We start from the raw sequence: 20784 nt of genomic DNA, 5'->3' as shown, positions 1-20784 counted from the left end.
CTTGGTGGCGAGTGTGTGTGGTTAGTGTGACTTGCAGGGAACTGCTGTGCACCTCTGACTTCCCCACCAGTGACCTCGTGGTTAACCAGCTAGACAAGTGATGTAGCTGACTGGAAAAAGAACATCTAAAACTAACCCAAGATAAGTAGCACCTTCCACTCCTCTGCACTTCTGATTTATCTTTGTTTTGAGGTTTCTTGGGGGTTTTTTTGTTTGTTTGTTTTGGTTTGGTTTTTTGGGGGGGTGGGGGAGTTGAAGTGTTTGTTTGTAGGCCATTTTGTACTTTTTACAAAGCTCTGAAATCTCTGTTGTAGAAAACTTTGCTAAAGCTGTGTAAAGGTAATGTGGGAAAATGTCCAGTTATTTCATTGACAGGCTTTAGATCAGACTACACCTAGCAAATACTATAGGCAAATATTATACTTTTCTTCGCATATTTGCTACTTTTTATAATATATTCAGAGTACATTTTATAACCCCTAGAGCTTCACAGGAGAGTTCTTTTAAAGACATCCATTCTGAAAAATATTCCCTCTTGGTTAATAAACAAAAGAACCATTTCCTTTAGACTCCCAGGCTTGCTTTCACTTCAAACTGAGTTTTGCTGTGAATATTACAAATGAACACTGACCTCATATCCCATATTTAGCCTAGAAATACTTTTGGAAGCAAAGGTTAAGTAGTCAACAGGAGGAAGAACAAGGCAGTTTCTGAAAGATAGATCTTTACTCCTGTGACTCAGTTGCAATATTCATCTTGTTCATTTATGCTGAGGCTCAGGACAGAATTCAGCAATGTTTCTGTATGGTCAAACACAGAGCTTGTCTTTGCCAGCCTGCGAGTAGTTCCCAAGATGAAGACAATTACATTTGTACACAGCTGCTAACTGTTCACCTAAGAGAAAGGTGCTCCTTTTTTGTTTAAATGCTTTCATTTCCTAACTGAGCTGCATATGTTCAGGATTAGGGATACTTCTTGATCCCGTAGCTCAAAAGATAGCCCAGCCAAGCACCTAAGTTGTCTGTATCTGGCTATGCATTTATGTTTTAAGAAAGAGCCCCTAGTATGTTCTCAAAAATAACTCTTTACAGACGTCTGCTTCATGAAAGGTACTGAGTTGCCCAGTAACAGCCATTGAGACAACTCATCCTGTTCCTAACATAAGAACCTATATGAAATCCCACCACAGAAAACTAAGAATATGTTTGTAAAAATTTAATCCACAGTATCTTTGCTTAATAATGCAAGTCAGATCTTTTTAGAGATCCAGGGATATCTAGAGGGAGTCTGGGAAGTGTGTTCCACCAAATTCTATTGCTGTAAAGTGTTTATCAAGTTTAATAGTTTACCAGTTCCTCTCAAATCAGTTAAGATAATATCATGGTAGTGCGTTCAGTGTGTTCCACAGGATACATAAACAAAGTTATGGCCAAATCAATTCACTTAATCTAGTGTCCTGATCCTACCTGTGGCCAGGTGTTTTTAATGAAGCTCTAAATAATGCAGCGCATAAATATTTAAGAAAAAATACGTTCACGTTCTGGAGAAAAAAAAAATCTATTGTTTCTACTGAGCAAATGCAGAATTAGGTGCATATAGGAAAGTCTCATGCCAGCATTTAGCATTTAAGGGTTTGTTTCTGTTTCAAAGCTTAACAGTTTACACACTTTCAGGACAATTGTCTGCTAGCCAAGAGAGGAAGCAACAACAGAAGGTATGCATAGTCACATATGGCCAGATCAGGGGAACCATCCGGACTTAATACTGGCAGAAGCTCTGGTCAAGAAATGTTCCAGAAATCCAGAGAGAAGTCTATGGGCACTTGGATAGTCTACATTGTGGTAAGCAAACTTCACATTTATCCTATATCTTACATTTTCAAAATCAAAAAAATGCCATTTAATTAAAACTGTGGTTTCCTCCATCCCCACCTATAAACATGCACAGCAGCTTTTATTTTTTTCAATCTTAGAAGGCAGTTTATGCCAAACCTGCCGCAAAGATGATCTCAGAGAATTGTGTGAGATTAAGCACAGAAAAGTTTAAAGTAAATCTATCAGAGAGCCCTTGAGCTACTTTGATAGTCATTCCTACTATCTTTTATAATGCTTAGTCTTGTTACAAGACTGCAATACAAGATGTCCTGGCACTCTAAAATCTTCTCATTTGATACACAGACATTCTGTAAATAAATCTGCAGTGAAGTTCTTAAAGGTTTATTTCTTAATTTTAGCAACTAGGCATAAAATGTTGGGCTATAAAGTACTTGCAAATTAGATTACTGGAAGGGAATGGAATACATTGTTATCTACTGAACCAATGATGGGCTAAATGGCACTTTGAATTCTTATGGTGAATATGACTGCAACCTTCACATAGCCCATTGACAAGAAGTAATTTTATTTACAACTTTAAATCCACAGAAAGGTGAAAGATGTATCACTACAAAATGAAATATTATTTTTTTTTTGTCCCAAGGCATAACTGAGATCCCTCAATGTGACATATATTCTGAAATGAAGCAACACTTTCTTAATCCTGCTAGCAGTACATTTCACCCAGACCTTGTATTACTGGTGATCTATTTCTGTTTGCCAGTCAAAAAATCTCCTAATTTTAAGATGGAGAAATAAGAAATAATGAGAGACTGTTTTTTTGTCCCTTAACTGTTCTTCACAAACATATCATTAATTATATTTGAGCTGCTATAATAAGCTAGTTTCATCTGTACAGATAAAAAGGTCTACCCATAAAGAGACAGCAGATTGAAAAAGCCTTACTCAAAATGAAATATATCACATCCTCCTGGGCCAACAGCACTATGATGTCTATACTTTTAGAACAAAGTCTTTAGGAAAGAATTAAAGCTATCTATAATTGGATACAATCTGCACGTTAAAACACTTAACAGCATGTTTTTCCTATGCATACCAAATGTGCCTGCCACTTTCAATTAAAAATATTTTAAAATCTATCCATTACATCACGTCATTTCCTCTGCACTTTCTCAGAACCTCATGATGAAAAAGTTATTACTAAAAGTCTTGTTTGTAAGCACCACAGAGTGGGTAGTGTTATAAAAAAATTATAAATATCAACAATAACTGCATTCTTCTAATCATTCAGTTTAGCCATAGAGCTACTCCACAGTACTACATTAAAGAAAGAGTTGTTCAAAGAGTAACACCATATTGCAAAGTACTTTCACACAGAGCACCTAAGAGGATACGTATGTTTATAAACTATAGATGGTTCTGGTAGCAATGGCTATGATTAAGGCTGTCTGAAACTTCATGTAACAAGACCCTTTTTTGCAGTTGCTTATAAGTTTGCTGAACTCCAACTACTTGGAGCAAAATTTCTCACTCCAAGGTATCTACCTGAGTATTTGTTTAGTCTTTGTGGAAAGATTAACACAAAATGGTCTAGAGAACAAGACTACAGGAAAATATCCTTGGCTTTGGAAAAATAGCCAAAATCATTTTTTTCTTTGAGAAGTTGTAATGTTGCATTTCTGGAGAAGGAAAAACCTTTAAAATGTGTTAGGGCATGGATTTTTGTCAAGCATACAATTTTTATGATTCCTGGAATGTCCATTCAAAGACAGGCTCCTTTGTTGAGTGTTTTCAATATCAAGCCTTAACTACTTCCCAGAATCACCTCAGTTTCTACAGCTAAAAATCATTAGTATTCTTTACATGTTTTAACATTCAGGGCTGTATTTGCAGAATGACCTATACAGGTTTCAGCTCTGGAAAACAGACTTTGTTTACTTCAGCCCATAGAGCTAGTTGCACCAAGCAGGAACACTCCATCAATCCTTGCTCTGTATATCCTAGACCAACAAAATAAGATGCTGGAGCAAGGTTCTCCTATCCTTTCCTGATGGTTCCTGCAGGTGCTCTGAGAATGAAAAGGCAGCAAGACAGCTTGCAATCCAGTAATCTGTTACAGGTTTTTATGCATAGATGATAGATACGAATCATCAAACAAATGAAATTATAAGCTTAAAAATAATGGATGGGGAGGGAAGGTAGTGGCCTTCAAATTGGTAACTTGTTGCAAGATAATAGTATGCATCCACCACTAACTGTGAGTATTACTCCCCAGGAAAACAAATAAAACTTTCAGGATTTTGGGTACATAAACGGCTTTCTAGAAGCAATTAATCACTCATTAGTTACTGTGTTATGACAGACTGACAGAGTTTCTTAAAGTGTAAGACAAAAACTGGACTTGTTCAGTTCAGCTGTGAAGATAATGGAGGTTCAGCAGGCAGATTGAAATCAGGACTGCTTATGCTCACTATTAGCAACCTTGGAAGATCCTTCAGGCTTGATCCAGAAGGTACCTATAATTACTACAGTGGAAGGTTTACTCTCTTTGTCCAAGGGACTTGTTAATGTTCATAACCTGGAATTAGCTGCCCACATATTTCTGTTGGAAAATGTCTCCTGAAAGCATAATTCACAAAAGCTACTAAACTCTCCACACTAAGCAACCAGAGAAAGAAAAGGAATTAACTTAAACACTTTCTGACATTTCTGAAGCATAAATGCTCCTAGAATTAGGTACTTTATTTTCCTGTTGCTAGAACGTCCAATGAATAGAATTGGCAAGGCATCATATTTTCAACTTTCTGGTTCAAGAATTTCTTACACATGATAATAAAGATTTTTTCTAATATAGGGCTCTCAAATTCTGAAGTGCCTCTATTTGAGTGAACTCAAATACATAAGGCCAAAGAGCAAGGAAAAGATACTTAATTACACAAATGTCTCAGAATTCACCTACAATGAGATCCTGTTTCAGATTAAAGCAGTCCCTGACTGTATTAAACCAAGCAGAATAAAATGAACAAGCCAAATCAAGAAAACTCCACAGATTATTCCACCAAGCAGTAGTTAAAATAATTACCTCAAACTGTAAGATTTGGATACATATTTCCTGAAGAAGTAAAGAAACTGAATCTCATGAATCCCTAACAGAAGCTTTAGTCACTGGGCTGATGAGAAAAATATGAACAAGAGAGAGAGAAAACGAGAGTGGAAAAGTCCTACGACTCGATCAAATCTCTTTTAAGTCTAGGGTGCTGCACATCCAGCAAGAACAGCTTCCTGATGGTCAGCACTCCCTTTTTCATTTTTTTGGGTTTGGGGATTTTCTGTTTTGGGGGTTTTTTTGTTTGTTTGTTTGTTGGGGTTTTTATTTGTTTTGGTTTGGTTTGGTTTTTTTTGTTTTCATGGGCCTATGTGAGTCAACAGAATGAATACCAGAGAAGCTATGGTATTTTAGGCTGAAGCAGTGGCATTTAAGTTAAATAACTCAGAAGGCTAACTATCACAGCTGACACTAATTTTGTCTTAAGTGATAGCTGAATGTGAGGTGCAGTCATTTATTTGAGAGCAAAGCTTTTCTTTATGTTGCTAGTTTCTTACAACTGACTAAAAGGATGCTTGAAAGTGTGGAATGCAGCTGACAGCTAAGCCTGGGATGGTCAGGTCTGATTTATACCAACCATGGGAAAGGTACTGTTCAGTGAGGACATGCATGCTGAAAAATGTCCAAAGAATATATTCAGACTGTCATGAGACAGAGTTTGAGTGCATGGTTGATGAGAATTAATTATGAAGCAATATAAAGTAGTTAAACAATTAAAGCTAGAAGCTTTGATACTAGAGATGAAAAATCAAAATTATTGCGTGTAAGAGAAACTTTCTGCACAGTCATTTTCTTGGACATTTGAGAGGGTTTTTTCTGTGGCAGTAAAATTGTATGAGAAAAAAAAATCCCTAAATGAGGAGTTCAGCCCTGAACCAAGCCTGTGACTGAACTCAGAGTTTCAGATTTGTGGGCAACATTGACTCAGACACCAGTAATGCAAGATGTAAACAATTCTTAAGTAGTCAAGAATGAAATAGAGGTCCAGGCTCAGAGATAGACTCTTGTAAAAGCAGATGTCAAAGCTAAGCAATTGGGGCAGAATGAATCTTTATTCAGATTCTGGGCTTTTTGAGATTTTGTTTTGATTTCTAAGAAGGAATTTGTATGGGGATTGCCTTTTGATTACTGTACTTTTTCTATGCAACTACAGTGACTCATCCATATTTTAGAACCAAGAGTATTCCACTAAGGACTAACCCCCTGTTTCTTCAGACTTGAGAGGTAATAACATGCTTTCCCTACCATACCCAAAGAGCCTTCTAGCAAAAATAGAAGTCACTTTTATGTTAATATTTCTGCTAAGAATTCTCTGCCTAAGCAGTGATATATTTAACAATATTAAGTAACTTGAAATTACTTCCACTGATAAAGAGAAGTATCTTAATAAAAAAAAAATAGTTGAGTCTATTTTCTGTCAGGCTATCTTTATGACAGCTTTTGTTTCCTAAATACATACTCAGAAGGCATTGGAAACTAGGATAAATTCATCAATATAATTTCAGTTGTGTATATTTTCCATCCCCACTGGGCATATTTATTGGACTCTTACTGTAGCTGGTCACATTATTAATAGCAAACAATTTATTTGATTAATTTGCCCTATGCTTCTGTTTATTAAAAAGACTCTCCCATTTTGATTTCTGCTTATTTTATTCCTAAACATTCAGTAAATGTTTTCAGCATGTTTTAGTCTGGAGTTTTTTTGGAAGCTCTTTGTTTCATCTAATCACAATGATTATTTCTTTGCTGGAGTTGCTGTGACTTGAAATCTTCAGTTAGTATTGTCCCCTAATTGACATTGCCACTGTAAGTGCAGTATCAGGAACACTTCTGACATGAATAGTGAACATCTAGTATCAAGTATATTTGAAGCACTGATTTACCAAGGGATGCACAAATCCATAGGAAAATAACCTTTCCCTAAACAGTCATCAGACAAAACAAGTTTACACAGGGGTATGCCGAAAAATGAATTAAAAATGAGAATACAGAAAATTAAAAGTTCTTGCTTCTCCAAAGATTTCATAGATAGATCCTCACGCTATTATCCCAACTTATTTCAAGCCACTCCCTCGTTGTCCTATGATATATTTTCCCAACAGAATGGTCCTTCATTCAACCACCAATCAATCAGCTCCAGATAAATCAAGGCAATAAAGGAGTTGCAAGGAGTTGTAGGTAGTCTATGAAATGAAAACTTTAGCATGTATGAGCAATGAGTTTGCTGTTTTTATAGTTGTTGTTAGTATAACTCCACTGGAACTCATTTCCTCTAAACATGTTAAAGACAGAATCACTCCAAACATCTCACTAATCTTTGAGAAGCTAACAAAAAGGTCACAAAAAATCAATAATGCAAGGTGGACCTTGCTCAAAGAGGAATAAATGAAAATACCATTTTAGAGTCAAATTTCTCCATTATTACACAAAGCTGAGGGGACAAAACTCCCACAGAAGTTCCCTAGAACCACCACATTCCCACAAACTAAGAACTGTTCTTGATGAATACATAAGCATATATGTCTCATTATCTGAAATGTTTTATAGGTCAAGAGGTTAAAACTTCCCATCAGCAATTAAAATGTTGGTACAAATTTAGAGAGTGTAAAACACCTGAGCAAAATTGAGTCAGGGACCTCCCAGGGAGATGAATTTTAGCCTGAATCAAGAGGCTAACAAAGCCACAGCTCCACCTGTTGAGCTAAACCAAATCATCACGGGTTTGCTTTTGTGACAGACATAGATGACTAACACTGTGATGCTTGGATAAAGTAAAACATCAAAGTTTAGGGACAAACCATGCAGTCATTACTCTAGGTGAAGGAATACTGCAGCCATGGAGCCATTCTGCCAGAGAGCAAAAGGACTTGGATCTACAGCAAGGAGCTCATGGCAGGCCAAAGATAGGGTGACATTCTTCTGGGTAAATTTACTAAAGAATAAAACAATGACAAAAACAATGCTAGAAATAAAAGTGTATGGAGCCTGCTCAGCTTTTTTTGACTTCACAGAAGACTAAGTTGCTCAGACCGGAGGCTATGAATACCACGTAGCCATACATACACGTTCTTTCACATTCATTAGAAAAGTTTACTACTTCTATCCTCTGTTAGCTAAAAATAGCCAGTTCTCACAAAGAAAATCAAGCTAAAATGTAATGAAATACCTTTCCCAACCACCTTAGAAAAATGGAAATATTTATCAAACTAAAGATCCCATTTTACAGCCAAAGAAATCAATGGCAAAGTTTTTCTGAGCCTGAATGATCTTGAGCCAACATGTAAGTTTCTTGTGGAAGAAAAAATAAGGCTACATTTTTTGCTTTGCATGGTCATTGTTCCAGTACATTTTTCTTCTGAAAGAAAAAATAATCTGAAGTGGTCTGCAAAAAAGTGTGCATCAATAGTGCAGTTAGACTTCAAATTTAGACCTCAAATATAGTTCTCCAAAATGGTCACACACAGCTTTCTGAGATGTGCCACCATTTGCATCTCTTTGTAATTGTAGACAGTAGTAAAGGTGCTGTCTGTATGCTTCATAAACACATTTACAGGAAGAAAAAGAAAGACACATGAATTATCTTTTTGGAAATCATGACTTTAATTTCATAGATAAAGGTGGCTTTGCAGATTATTTTTTTAGAAGCTGGAGCAATAGTCAGAATGAGTCACAAATCAGTACTCAAAAAATTCAAAATAATAAAAAATATAATTATTATCCCATAATTATAGGAATTTTGGTCATTTAATTAATTATTATCCAATAATAATAAAGACAATATTTTTAGGATAAGAGGTAGTCAAAAGTTTAATGCTTGGTTATAGAAAAATACTTGAGTACTTTCTAAGTAGTCTAGAGGTAAATTCAGCAGATTCTTGGCAAAAAAACATTACTCTGCAATATTTTTGAAGACGTGGATATGTTATATTTTGCTCCACTGAAGAAGTTTTATGTCCCAAAAAATGCAAAAACCATACTGCATTCACTTTCTCCTAGCTCAGTAAAGTACTGAAGCATATGTGAGCAAGTGTCCTGACTTCATTTGAGATTGTTTTGCTTCTAAAAAGTAGTTGCAAGCTATTGGCCTTCACTCTGAAGTGTGTGCTATAATACTGCAAATTCAGAATATTCTATAAATTGTGGAGAACAAAAACAGCACCTCATCTAATGTACTTAGTCATACATTTCCATATTCATTTGGGTTGCATTATGCTGGAAGACTGAACCATATCGTTACAATCTGCTAATCCACACAATAACTTTTCCAAGACTCACAGTCTGCTCTAGCTAGCAAATATTCAGTGCATTTAAGATGCAAACACAAGCTATATTCCAATTACATTTTTAATTCTGTGGGATGGTACCTTATAGTAATGACTTGTGCTAGCAGAGAGAGCAGAGCTGCTCACAGAGCAAGGAGACACACCACAAGAGGTCCCACTGAGTCAGCACAGGGAGAAGCTAGAGAAATAGGTGATGATTCACATATCACAGACTTGTCAAGGACCAGATAACGTCGTTTTTTACCCATTTCAAGTGACCACTCACAAACATGATCCCACTGAAGGTATCGATGCACTATCCTCTGCTTGCAACATGTACCACACTGCCACCTGCTACAAGCAAGTCAGCTAAGCAAATGCAATGGTATGTTGAAGTAGGGAGAAGAAACAACTAGGAATATAAAATGTGGACATTGTCAAGTAATATCCATTGGAGATGGAGGCAGCAGGACGGAGCTCATATTTCTAAAAGGTGAAGGTTTTCATGTACTATTTATTATGCATGTCTTTTATGTCACATCTCTGTAGTGTTTCTTATCTTCCTGATCCTTAAAGATCTGTTCACTCAGCAATTGTCCTCTACAGAGCTACAGTATTATTGCTGTGTTTTACCTATCAATATTTCTTACAAAATCTTCTCAAGGTGCAAAGGCTTCCCCATATAAATGCTAAGAAAATCTCTGTATGTAGTATAGAGTAGTTGCAGTAAGTGATAGCAGAAATTACTCTAAATTAGAGTCAAACTACAAACTAACATTCTGATTTTAAGCACACCAATATTTTTCAGTACTGTTATTGACAGTGCAATAAACATGAGGACACTGTTTTAACATTATTCTAACTTCAAGTCTATCTCTTCTTTTGCAGGACATCAAAAGCTATGGATGAAACTGTAAATATAAAAAGCAGTCCATTAATTTTATATTAGCAGTTTTATATACCTGAAGGCCTATGACAACATTTCTTGACAAAATAGCCTAGCAGAAGGACTATTTTTCTAAAGCTCAATCAAGAAGAGTTTATAAAAATGACTGTGCAGATTATTATTATGGTACAGGTGGTCTGAACTACCCATAACAGAAATTCCATTAGCTAAATTTTAAGAGCTGCCAATTATACTTTCAATTTGAAGTGGTATCTGAATAGTGACAAGCAATTCTCAGAAATAGAAATGGTCTACTTAATCTTCAACATAAACAGAATTTGTCCTCCTCACACAAGTAAACAAACCATCAATTTACATGGAATCCTATCTTGTATTATACTGCAGGATCAGGGCATAGGATCTGCTGCAGAGGAGTCTTTGTTTATCCACAGTGTTCTCAATACATAGCCAGAATGTTTTTCCTTTTCTATTTTTACTTTTACCCAGTAGCTCACGTGCACCTCTTCAACAAGTGTAGGAAATATTGTGCTTGTTGAAAGTTAACTCACACATAATGTGAGGCTGACATAGGGCAGGGGAAGGAGGAAGAGGATCATAAAACACATGGGTCACTAATCATTGGTAATGTTACTTCTGTTATTTCAAACATGTTCCAACTAGGAACATGGGATAAGTAGGATCTTTTATTTTTCAGGTGAGATATACTGGTTAGATTTAAGTGACTCTCTACTTTTCTTTCTAAATAAATTAATATAATTTGAAAGTGTTATATATTGCTACAAAATTATATATATATATATATATATATATATATATATATAAATATTATATATTATAATTTAATTCCATGCATTATTTCCAGGAACTAAGGTTATTAGATCACTTCTTTCCTAGTATTATTTTGGCCATTAGCTCTGCTTCTAAAACAAGTCTGCTGCGCTGCTATCACCAAAGTTTAAGTACATATACAAAGAAATAACACAGACATATCTGACTTACCAGTTTTCAAAAGGCCAGCAAAATAAGAGCATTCACAAGTGCTCTTGTGCACACAATAACCAGGTTACTCACACAAAGAAACAACCAGGCTCTTTGTTCTTTTGGTTTTTGTGTCAAGTCTGGGTTAGAATACCAAATGTGAGAAAAAAGAGAGCACTAATATCATAATCATTTGGTAGGCCTAATTTCTCCCCCTTCAACAACCTGCAGATTTGGAAAGAGCAGATCATCTTTACCTGCACTGGTTAACCTGTCATCAAAGTGATCAAACAGATTAACAGGAGAGGTCGTAACCTAGGGGACACTGACAAAACTAACTTGTGAATGGACAGGTCAGAGACCAAGTAGTGGACAAAACTTTTTTTGAGCAGAGGCAGGGGGCAAGGAAGAAAATATCACTAAACTTCTCCTCAGAGAGGAAAAGACAAGGCAGCAGGAGAGACAATGCAGTGTGCAAGGTAGATGAACGTCTCTGAGACATTTGTGCTAGCCGGATGGTGAGACATTGACATTAATGAGGATGGCATTTGGAAGATAAAAGCAGTATCCCTGCAGCAAACAATGCAGTTTTGAGACACCATACACAGGGATAGGGTGCAATCAAAAGGGACTGGAGAATGTTCACATCCAGCAAAAGCATCACAATCACTACTGATATTCATGGGAGAATATGGATCAGGAATAAATGGCTTATGGTTTTGTCTGAAAGGCTGGTCGAGACTGTGGGTTATTTTACCTCTTAGCCCAGTCAATTCCCATCACATTCCTTTATTGAAGGACTCTTCATCAGTCATTCACTTGCACCTGCCTTGCCAAAAGTCACTGTTTCATTGACAAGAGCTTTTCAAGCAGCAGAACTCTAGAGGATAGCACTGTCAATAGTAAATGGGGATTTACAGGGGTGGAGGCAGTTGCCTGTGATTATCTCCTCGTGAAAGCAAGGGGAGACCTGGGAGATACCCTGGGTACTGTCTGCCAGGACACAGGCAATAAACAGAAGGCAGCAAGATTTGGCTGCCCCTCGCAGATGCCTCAGAGTGCCACTACCCCAAAACTGACATCAGCTGTGTCTGAGACACTCCTGCCCCGACCCATGGGATAAAAAAGTGTCATTGTTAATTAATAACTCCCTGTTTTCATGTCTCAGTGTCAGCCGTGTCTTAGACCTCATTTTTTACTCTAATGCTCTTCGATACCTCTGGTCTCTCTCCAAACAAAGAGGATGCTGTGGTCCCGGGATAGAAAGAGACAAACCTGAGCACCTCAGAACAGCTTTCCTATCCCCGGATTCATTATACCACCCCTGTTCCACCATACTCATGTATTGGCCCTCTGACCAGCTTTCCTCAGAAAATAAAGGTACCATTTCGTCTTTGAGAGAATGCCAGTCAACAGCAATAGTAAACAAATACATCGATCTGCTGGTCCCCCCGTGTCCCTTCTTCCTTCAGGAAAACTGGCACACAGCGCCAACCCCCAGGTCCAGAGAGTGTTGGGGACGAGGTCTAAGAAGCAGCAGCCCGAAACCTTGTCTAGCCCGGGACGGGGCGCCCGTGAGCGAGCAGTGGGCGGTGCGGGCCGGGCGCTGTCCAGGGTGCTGTCCTGCCCCGAGCTCTGTCCAGGGCGCTGTCCTGCCCCGAGCTCTGTGCAGGGCGCTGTCCTGCCCCGAATCTGTCCAGGGTGCTGCCCTGCCCCGAGCTCTGTCCAGGGTGCTGTCCTGCCCCGAGCTCTGTCCAGGGTGCTGCCCTGCCCCGAGCTCTGTCCAGGGTGCTGTCCTGCCCCGAATCTGTCCAGGGTGCTGTCCTGCCCCGAGCTCTGTCCAGGGTGCTGCCCTGCCCCGAGCTCTGTCCAGGGTGCTGCCCTGCCCCGAGCTCTGTCCAGGGTGCTGTCCTGCCCCGAGCTCTGTGCAGGGTGCTGTCCTGCCCCGAGCTCTGTCCAGGGTGCTGCTCTGCCCCGAGCTCTGTGCAGGGTGCTGTCCTGCCCCGAGCTCTGTCCAGGGTGCTGTCCTGCCCTGAGCTCTGTCCAGGGTGCTGCCCTGCCCCGAGCTCTGTGCAGGGTGCTGTCCTGCCCCGAGCTCTGTGCAGGGCGCTGTCCTGCCCCGAGCTCTGTGCAGGGTGCTATCCTGCCCTGAGCTCTGTCCAGGGTGCTGTCCTGCCCCGAGCTCTGTCCAGGGTGCTGCCCTGCCCCGAGCTCTGTCCAGGGTGCTGTCCTGCCCCGAGCTCTGTCCAGGGTGCTGCTCTGCCCCGAGCTCTATGCAGGGTGCTGTCCTGCCCCGAGCTCTGTGCAGGGTGCTGTCCTGCCCCGAGCTCTGTGCAGGGCGCTGTCCTGCCCCGAGCTCTGTCCAGGGCGCTGTCCTGCCCCGAGCTCTGTGCAGGGTGCTGCCCTGCCCCGAGCTCTGTCCAGGGCGCTGTCCTGCCCCGAGCTCTGTCCAGGGCGCTGTCCTGCCCCGAGCTCTGTGCAGGGCGCTGTCCTGCCCCGAGCTCTGTGCAGGGCGCTGTCCTGCCCCGAGCTCTGTGCAGGGTGCTGTCCTGCCCCGAGCTCTGTGCAGGGTGCTGCTCTGCCCCGAGCTCTGTGCAGGGTGCTGCTCTGCCCCGAGCTCTGTGCAGGGTGCTGTCCTGCCCCGAGCTCTGTGCAGGGTGCTGCTGCACGGCGCTGCCGGCCCGGTGCCGACCCTCAGCGCCAGCCCCCTCTCGGCCCCACTGCCAGAGCTTGCCCGCTCTCCCGGCAGCGCTTGCATTCGCCTTCCGCGGCTCAGAACACGAAGCACCTCCAAAGGGGGGGGTGGGGGGGGACGGGACGGGACACTTTTTTAAAATAAACAAACAAACAAATAAACAAATAAATAATAGTATGTGGACTAATCGTGCTCTGAAGGAAGTTTTAGGCCCAGATCCAACAATGAACGGGAAAACAGGAAGCCAGACTAACCCGATATGTGCTAAAGAGAAGCTCTTTCTGCTTCCTCATTAATGCTTCATGCAAGAAGCGCAGCCCCACATGGGAAAGAAACTGTCCTGCTGCAGAGTTTCGAGAGTCTCCCTGTTGTTCTTCAGTACCGTCTCTCTGCTTTGATACAAAAAAAAAAAAAAATTGAAAGAGTACGGGGAAGCGACAGAAGAAAATCTGACTGAATCTATCACAAACAAGCCCAGCAAGACGGATTATGGGAAAAGAAGTTGTATTCTTAACTAACGACCGGCGTCACAGTAGTTAAATAGAACAGAAAAGCCTCTCGACAAGTCAATTCTAATGTAGATGAGGTGACATAAGAGCTTTTCTCTCCCTTCGAGGGCTTAGTGAATTCCGAATTTGCCCCTAGAAGCCCTAGAGGAATAAGGAAGAAAGGGCGGTAATATTGGGATTGCTAGTCATAACAAATACTACCGTGATCTGGATTGTTGCCTAGAATTACACTGAAAATTAGGGGATCCAGTGCCATTGTCTCAGCAGAGCTATTTGTCTTGACCTTCGGCTTTGTCCATCCAGGCTGAACAAACTTCCTGCAATGAGCGTCGCCCATGCTAGTCACAACACAACTTTGATCTCTCTGAGTCACGGAAAGGGAAAGAATATGAGAGGCAGTTTCCCCTCCGAAAGAAGGGCACTCGCAAAAGTTTATACAGCAGCCTGAAAAATGTAGGGTTAAACAATAAACTGGGAAATGTGCTGTCCTGTTGAAAAAAGTAGTTTGCACAACATTGAGAACCCGCCAATATATATCATATCAATAAAAAGGAGCTCTTCGAAAGCTTGCATAGTAATTGAGATTGGAGATCTTTTTTGATATGGGTTGGCATTTCCTCATATCAATCTGACAGACCCAACTCAGGAAATTGCTGGTAATATTCATCTGGGGAGCACTTTCATTAAATGTAATTCATTCGACTTTCACAATAAATTGAGTGACATCCTTACAGCAGAACCTTTTTATCCTTGATGAAGTGCTTGCCAGCCTTTGGTTTTCCACTTTATTGTCACATTCCTTAAAGCAGAATCGTCAACATGTCAATCTGCTGCATGAAAAAAATGCCAAAGATGTATTTACAAAGCACCCAGGAGGGTGGTTTAATGCTGACTTACAAGAAGAGCGAGGTGGGTGTTAAACTATCTGCTAAATCACAGCAAAACTTCACCCAAACCCAGTCGGGAGAACAGAAGCCAATCCTAGGGAGGGTAGGATGCCTCATACATTCATTTTCTCCAAGTGCTGGCTATTCCGAGCAATTGGTTTCTTAACCTACTTCACCACACTTTCCAAAAACGATTAGGAAATTGGCTTTTTGTTAATTAAAATGGCGGTTTAGAGATGCAGGGAAATATTAAAAAGGTTAAAATGGATACCTCTAAGTACTGTACCGACTTGGAAGATTTGGCTAGTCAGAGAGAGGCAGGGATATTGGATTATATTCAGGTGCCTCCCCAGAAGGTGAAATCTATTCTAGACTGCTTTCTCCAACTAGATGCTAAATTAAAATAGTGTGTATTAAGCATCAGGAAAAAGAAATTTCAGTGTGGGGAAACCCCTTCTTAAACTAGCATAGGTCCCTGGTGGTTAGGAAGCAAGGAAGCCTGGACAAGAATACACTATCCTCCGCGTGGGGGAAAAAAAAAAAATCAAGAGCGCACGTAAGTTTGTTTCACCTACACGAGTTCGGGGTCCCGTTGCTACTCCCGTGTTTTACCTTCCGAAAGAGTATTTTTTCCCCCTTACTCCACCGCTACAGCGTCTCTCAAACTCGTTTAGAAAGAGGGAGCAGGAGCATCTCAAGGCTACGTAAACTCCCCCGCACAAAAAGCCACCACTGTCCCTGCTTGCTAAGCGTTATCCCCCGCCCTCCCTGCCTTCGACGTCAATTTGAAAATTGAAAGAAATCGCTTATTTGGAGGAAAAAAAAAACAATACCCAAATGCATTCACCACCAAATGACTCTGAGAAAATACTGTGGGTGGTGATTACTATAGGACAATGCCTCCTCTCTCTTTTGTTTTCTGCCTGCAGAGGTGTTTGTTTGTTTGTTTGTTGTTGTTGTTGTTGTTGTTGTTCTTTTCCATGACAAAGTAGGACACAATCGGCAACAATCTTTAAAAAGAAAGAAGAAAAAAATCTACTTATCTCCGTCAGCACTTGATATTTCCTCACGTTCACCACAGCTTTCATTAACCGGGTGAAATGACCGCAAACAGTGTGACACACAGCGAAATTAAATGTACACAAACTCTAGAGCCGCTAACCCCCTGTTTACCCCCTCAGCAAATACTGTACCAAGTGTGCCATGGCTGAGGACAAAATTAAACCTCTGTTATTCACAACAATTTTGCAGGAAAGCTCCTCTCGGCTGTCAGAAGGCCTCCAAGCTACAGTGGCGGTGTGAAACAGACCTTAAAATCCCAGCCCGGCACGGGGAGAAGGTTAGCAGGCTGTTTCCAAAACCCCTGTGCCAAAGTCATCGCCCTGTTTAACAAGGTGCCCCGTGAGTCCCGTAGTTCCACTCCTCTGGCAAAGCGCCGCGCAGGAAAGCTCCCCCCGCAAAACAGCCTTCACCGCGGGGTGAAAAACCACCCCTCCTTTTGCTCCAGCACTCTGCTACCCAGCTCCGGTGCGTATCCTAATTAAACCCACCGGTGAATAAACACTTTGCTGGGAGAAGATGACAAGCCGGGCGGGGGATGAAGTGTTGAAGCGGGGGGGGGGGGGGGGAGGCGGCGGGAAATCCTTACCCTAGCATCATGCCACGCAAAATTCCGACTGATTTGAGTTCCGTACCCGCTACTCCGGTTAAGGAGCACCTAAGAAGTCTCATCGAGCCGGGATGATGCCAGCAAAAGAGATGCATGTACCCTGTCCGTGCTTGTACGGTGCGGGAAGATCTCCCCGGAGCGTGCGGGGGTAGAACCTGTGACCGTGACGGGGGTGAAATCCCGCCGTGTGCCAGCCCTTTGCCGCCCGGCTCCCGCTTTGGCCGGGGGTGCGCAGGGCCCGGGCTGCGGCCCGGAGCGTGCGGGACGGGACGGGACGGGACGGGACAGGAGGGGACAGGACGGGACAGGCGGTCGTCGCCGCCGGGAGCTGCCGGTCACATCCCGCCGGGCCCCGCCGCACCGAGCGGCTCCGCAGCTGCCGGCATGAAAACGATCTGCCTCCTCCTTCGAGGGCCTGCTTGACCTGTCGCTCTGAGAAATAATACTTAGGATGCTCGCCGTCCTTCCTAACAGCCCGCGCGTTCTGTGGTCACTTCTACAACTTGCTGCTTCTGCAGGGGGCGGGGGGAGAAATAAGGAAGGAATGACAAGAAACAGCCGGGGCCTTTTATTGTCCTGTGGTGTCGGACTAGAAGTTCACCGGCAACTAGACAGGAGGTACAACGAGAAGGTTTCCATTTAAGGAATCGTGTAAAATCCCAGCGTCCTTATAAACAGAACTCAATTCTATGAAAGTCTGTGATCTCCGGGTGTTATTCTGGCTTTTCTCTTTATTCTTGACATGCTTCCTCACTGACGATTTTGAGCTCAGCACAGCACTGTAAGTTAAGGAAACGTCATCCATTGGAATCAGACTAAGATGCTTTTGAAAGAATAACGGTGATGTGGAGTGTCGTGGCAAATAAGAACTAGAGTAGGTGTTTGAACACTGTCTGCAGCTTTCTAAAAGTAGAGAAAGAAAACAACTGCAATACTTTAAAGGTTAACTCCTAATTCTGCCAAATAAGTACTAAGTTACCCGTTTAGGCCAAAGGAAATACACTACCGCGGCAAATCAAATATAACATTTTCAATACACTGCACACCTCGAAACAAGGAGAAAACGCACACCTCGCAATGTACAACTAATGTTCTTTTCAAAAAACATAATAGGGTGAACCATCTCTACCCCAGCAAAATTCCTACTCCTTCAGATCGGCCATGATCTCTATAAATTTCAGGCAATAAGGCTGGACAGTATATGTCTCTATTAAAAGGGGAAGAAAAGCAGAAGCACTGTTTTTTTCCCCTTAAGATTACATTACAAAGAGGTTTAACGGTAGGGGTAGAAGAAAAAGAACAACAACAAAAAAAAAAAAAGAGCAGCGGTTTGCTGAGTGAAGAGAAATTACAAGGCAGACAGTGTCTGTAAATGAGTGACTTCAAGGCAGCCCAGCCTCGCTGCAGCTGTTCACTCTCCATGAACACCTCCTAATTCAGGCGAAGGGGAAACAGGCTATTTTCCCTCTCACCTATATTATTAACCCCTCTCATAAAGGGTTTGGGTTTTTTTAACAAACTCCATAGGAAGCTGTTTGTGCTGCAATTTCATTTATCCTTCCTAGCAGTTTGAGCATTGAAAATTTAATTCCTAATTGAAACCGCTTTTGTCCACGCGGAGCGACGTGCACATACGGATAGGCACAACAAAGTGCTGCACCTTGCTGCTTTGTGGCACCGCGTTAAAGCTTTAATCAAAACTTCATGCTTCGGTGCTAATAAACAGTTTGTTATCATGAGATTGCCTAATGCAAACTTTCAGAGTCACTCCTGAAATACAGAGAATAGGGAGAGATTGGCATAAACGTGGAAGTATCGAGTTAGAGACAAGAATCGTGCTAGGGAAATCCTTTTGGATCCTCCCCGAGTGTTTTGGCAGAAGACACAGACCAGCTGAAGGGCACATTCCCCCCTCCCCCTAGCTTGCCTTTTATTCCCGAGGGTTTTTTTTTTTTTTTACTTCTTTTTTTAGTCATATTTTGCATTGTTTCGAGGGAAACTTGAAATCGTCTCCTTCACTCTGCAATGCCAAGCCCTCGGAAAAAAAAAAAAAGTATTCAGGTAATGAAGTCTGTAACTAAACGGTAATTGAATCAGCATAATTTGCACACTGAATGGTTTTCAAATGCTCCCAGTTTACAATTAAAGGAGAATTAATGCGCTTGTTGTTCAGACTGCAGCGCATTAGAATAAATCCAGCACTGTTGTTGTAATGAGTCGAGAGCAGTTTAACTGCCAGCAAACACATTTAAAATTTAACACGACGTATCGATCTCGCTCTGGCTTTTTGATGGATTATTTGCCACGCACTTTTCTCCCCATTTCCCCCCACCCCTCCACCCCCACCCGGCTATAAAATTCGCAGGGAGGAGAGACGCCCGCGGCAGACGTGGCAGCGCCCGGCGAGGGCAGGACCCCCGATGAGGGAGCCATGTCGGGCGGGCACGGGAAGGGCCGGGAGGTGCCCGACAGGGACAGGGACAGGGACAGGGACAGGGACAGGCCGGGCGCGGGCGGGTGCAGGAGGAGCGCGCGCGGCCCCGCCTGCCCCCGCCGCCCGCGCCCGATTGGCTGCCCCGAGCGGGGCCGCGCGCCCTGCCCCGCAGCGCCCCCGGGTGGCGAGGCAGCCGCAGCGCAGGGAGCGGCGGCGCGGGCAGCGCCCGGAGCCCGAGGAGACCGAACCGAGCGGAGCTGGAGCGCGAGCCGGAGATGAAGCCCGAGCATGAACCGGGAGCCGGAGCCGGGCCGACCCCGTCACCACCCTCAGCACGGGCGCCGGTGTGCTTCTCTCGGCAACGCTCCTGGGAAAAGGCCTTTTCCCTTCCCCTTAGCTACGGGGATGAGCTGCCGCCAAGCGTTTGCTTGCTTAACGCATCACAAGCGAGAGACTGCAAAGGGGCAGTCTGCCTGGGTTTTGTTCCTTACAATCGTAGTGGGAATAAACTGTGTGTGTGTGTGTGTGTAAGGAGATAACGCCGATGTTTACTCGTATTCCCGCGGTAATCTTAACGGAGATTTGCTACGAAAGTCAATGACATTTCTAGCGGAACATAGTAGCTGTACTCGCCGCCGAGTGCCCGCCCGCCTGTGCCGCACCGCCCGTGGTGGCACATCGGAGGGGTTCCCTTCCGGAGGGGCTCCCACCCTCATCAGGACGGAGCAGAGGGCGGGAAGTTGCCTCCATCCCACAGCCTGGCCGGGCGCCCCCGCGGCGTGCTCTGGCGTCCACGCAGACACTCACGGACCCGGCACGGGAGGTAGAGCCGGGGGACGAGGTCCGGGAGACCCCGACCCTGCTCCGGCCCGGCGGAGCATCCCTTCCCCGCGGAGAAGTTACAGGTCTGCGCCCCCGCTCCTCGCGCACCGCCGGGATTTCCCGGCCGGGACCCGCACCTCCCACGCCCGGCCCCCGGCCCGGTCCCGGGAGAACGGGGCAGGGCTGGCTGTTGGACGCAAGTAGTTCCCGTGAGTTTGTTTGTTCTCCGCCAAGCTGGCTCCAGACGAGCTTCCCCATGCCCGGCCCGTGAGAGGGGCCGGGGACACTCACCAGGTAGAGAGTGGGCTGCAGCAGAAGGACCGCGTACCAGTACACAGCCTGCATCCTCGCCGCTCAAACTTCCCCCGCGCTGCTTTCGCTGCCTCTTTGTTCCTTCCAGAACATAGATCCACCTGACATCCACTTTACAGAACAAGCAGAGCTCTCACCAGCCTAGAGAAAAACGAAATTATAGATCCCATGACCACAAGACGAGGTTAGGCTTAGCACAAGGGGGGAAGAGAGGTGTGTAGGAAAAGGAGGGGAGGGGGGGGAGCGGCGGGAGAGGAGGAGATGGGGCTTGTGAATGGGGGTGGGGGAAACAAAAAACGATTAAAATCGAGTTAATCCAGCGTCAAAGCAAAGTGATCGCACGGCCAGAGGTAGCGGCGGACCGC

The 20784-nt window shown here is 43.3% G+C and overlaps 1 protein-coding gene across 1 annotated transcript in view; it reads right to left on the bottom strand.

Moving 5' to 3' along the window:
* The window catches only part of NXPH1 (neurexophilin 1), a 136231-nt gene extending 115779 nt beyond the window's left edge, over window positions 1–20452 (bottom strand). Inside the window, exon 1 of the mRNA XM_062495230.1 lies at window positions 20399–20452. Coding sequence (XP_062351214.1) covers window positions 20399–20452 — 54 coding nt within the window. The remainder of the gene's footprint in view (window positions 1–20398) is intronic.
* Window positions 20453–20784: the final 332 nt, after the last annotated feature.

This window comes from Cinclus cinclus, chromosome 1 (assembly GCF_963662255.1).
Source record: "Cinclus cinclus chromosome 1, bCinCin1.1, whole genome shotgun sequence".
In the NCBI taxonomy this organism is placed as follows: Eukaryota; Metazoa; Chordata; class Aves; order Passeriformes; family Cinclidae; genus Cinclus; species Cinclus cinclus.
Note: the sequence above shows the minus strand (reverse complement) of the source record. Positions and strands in the feature narration are given on the sequence as shown.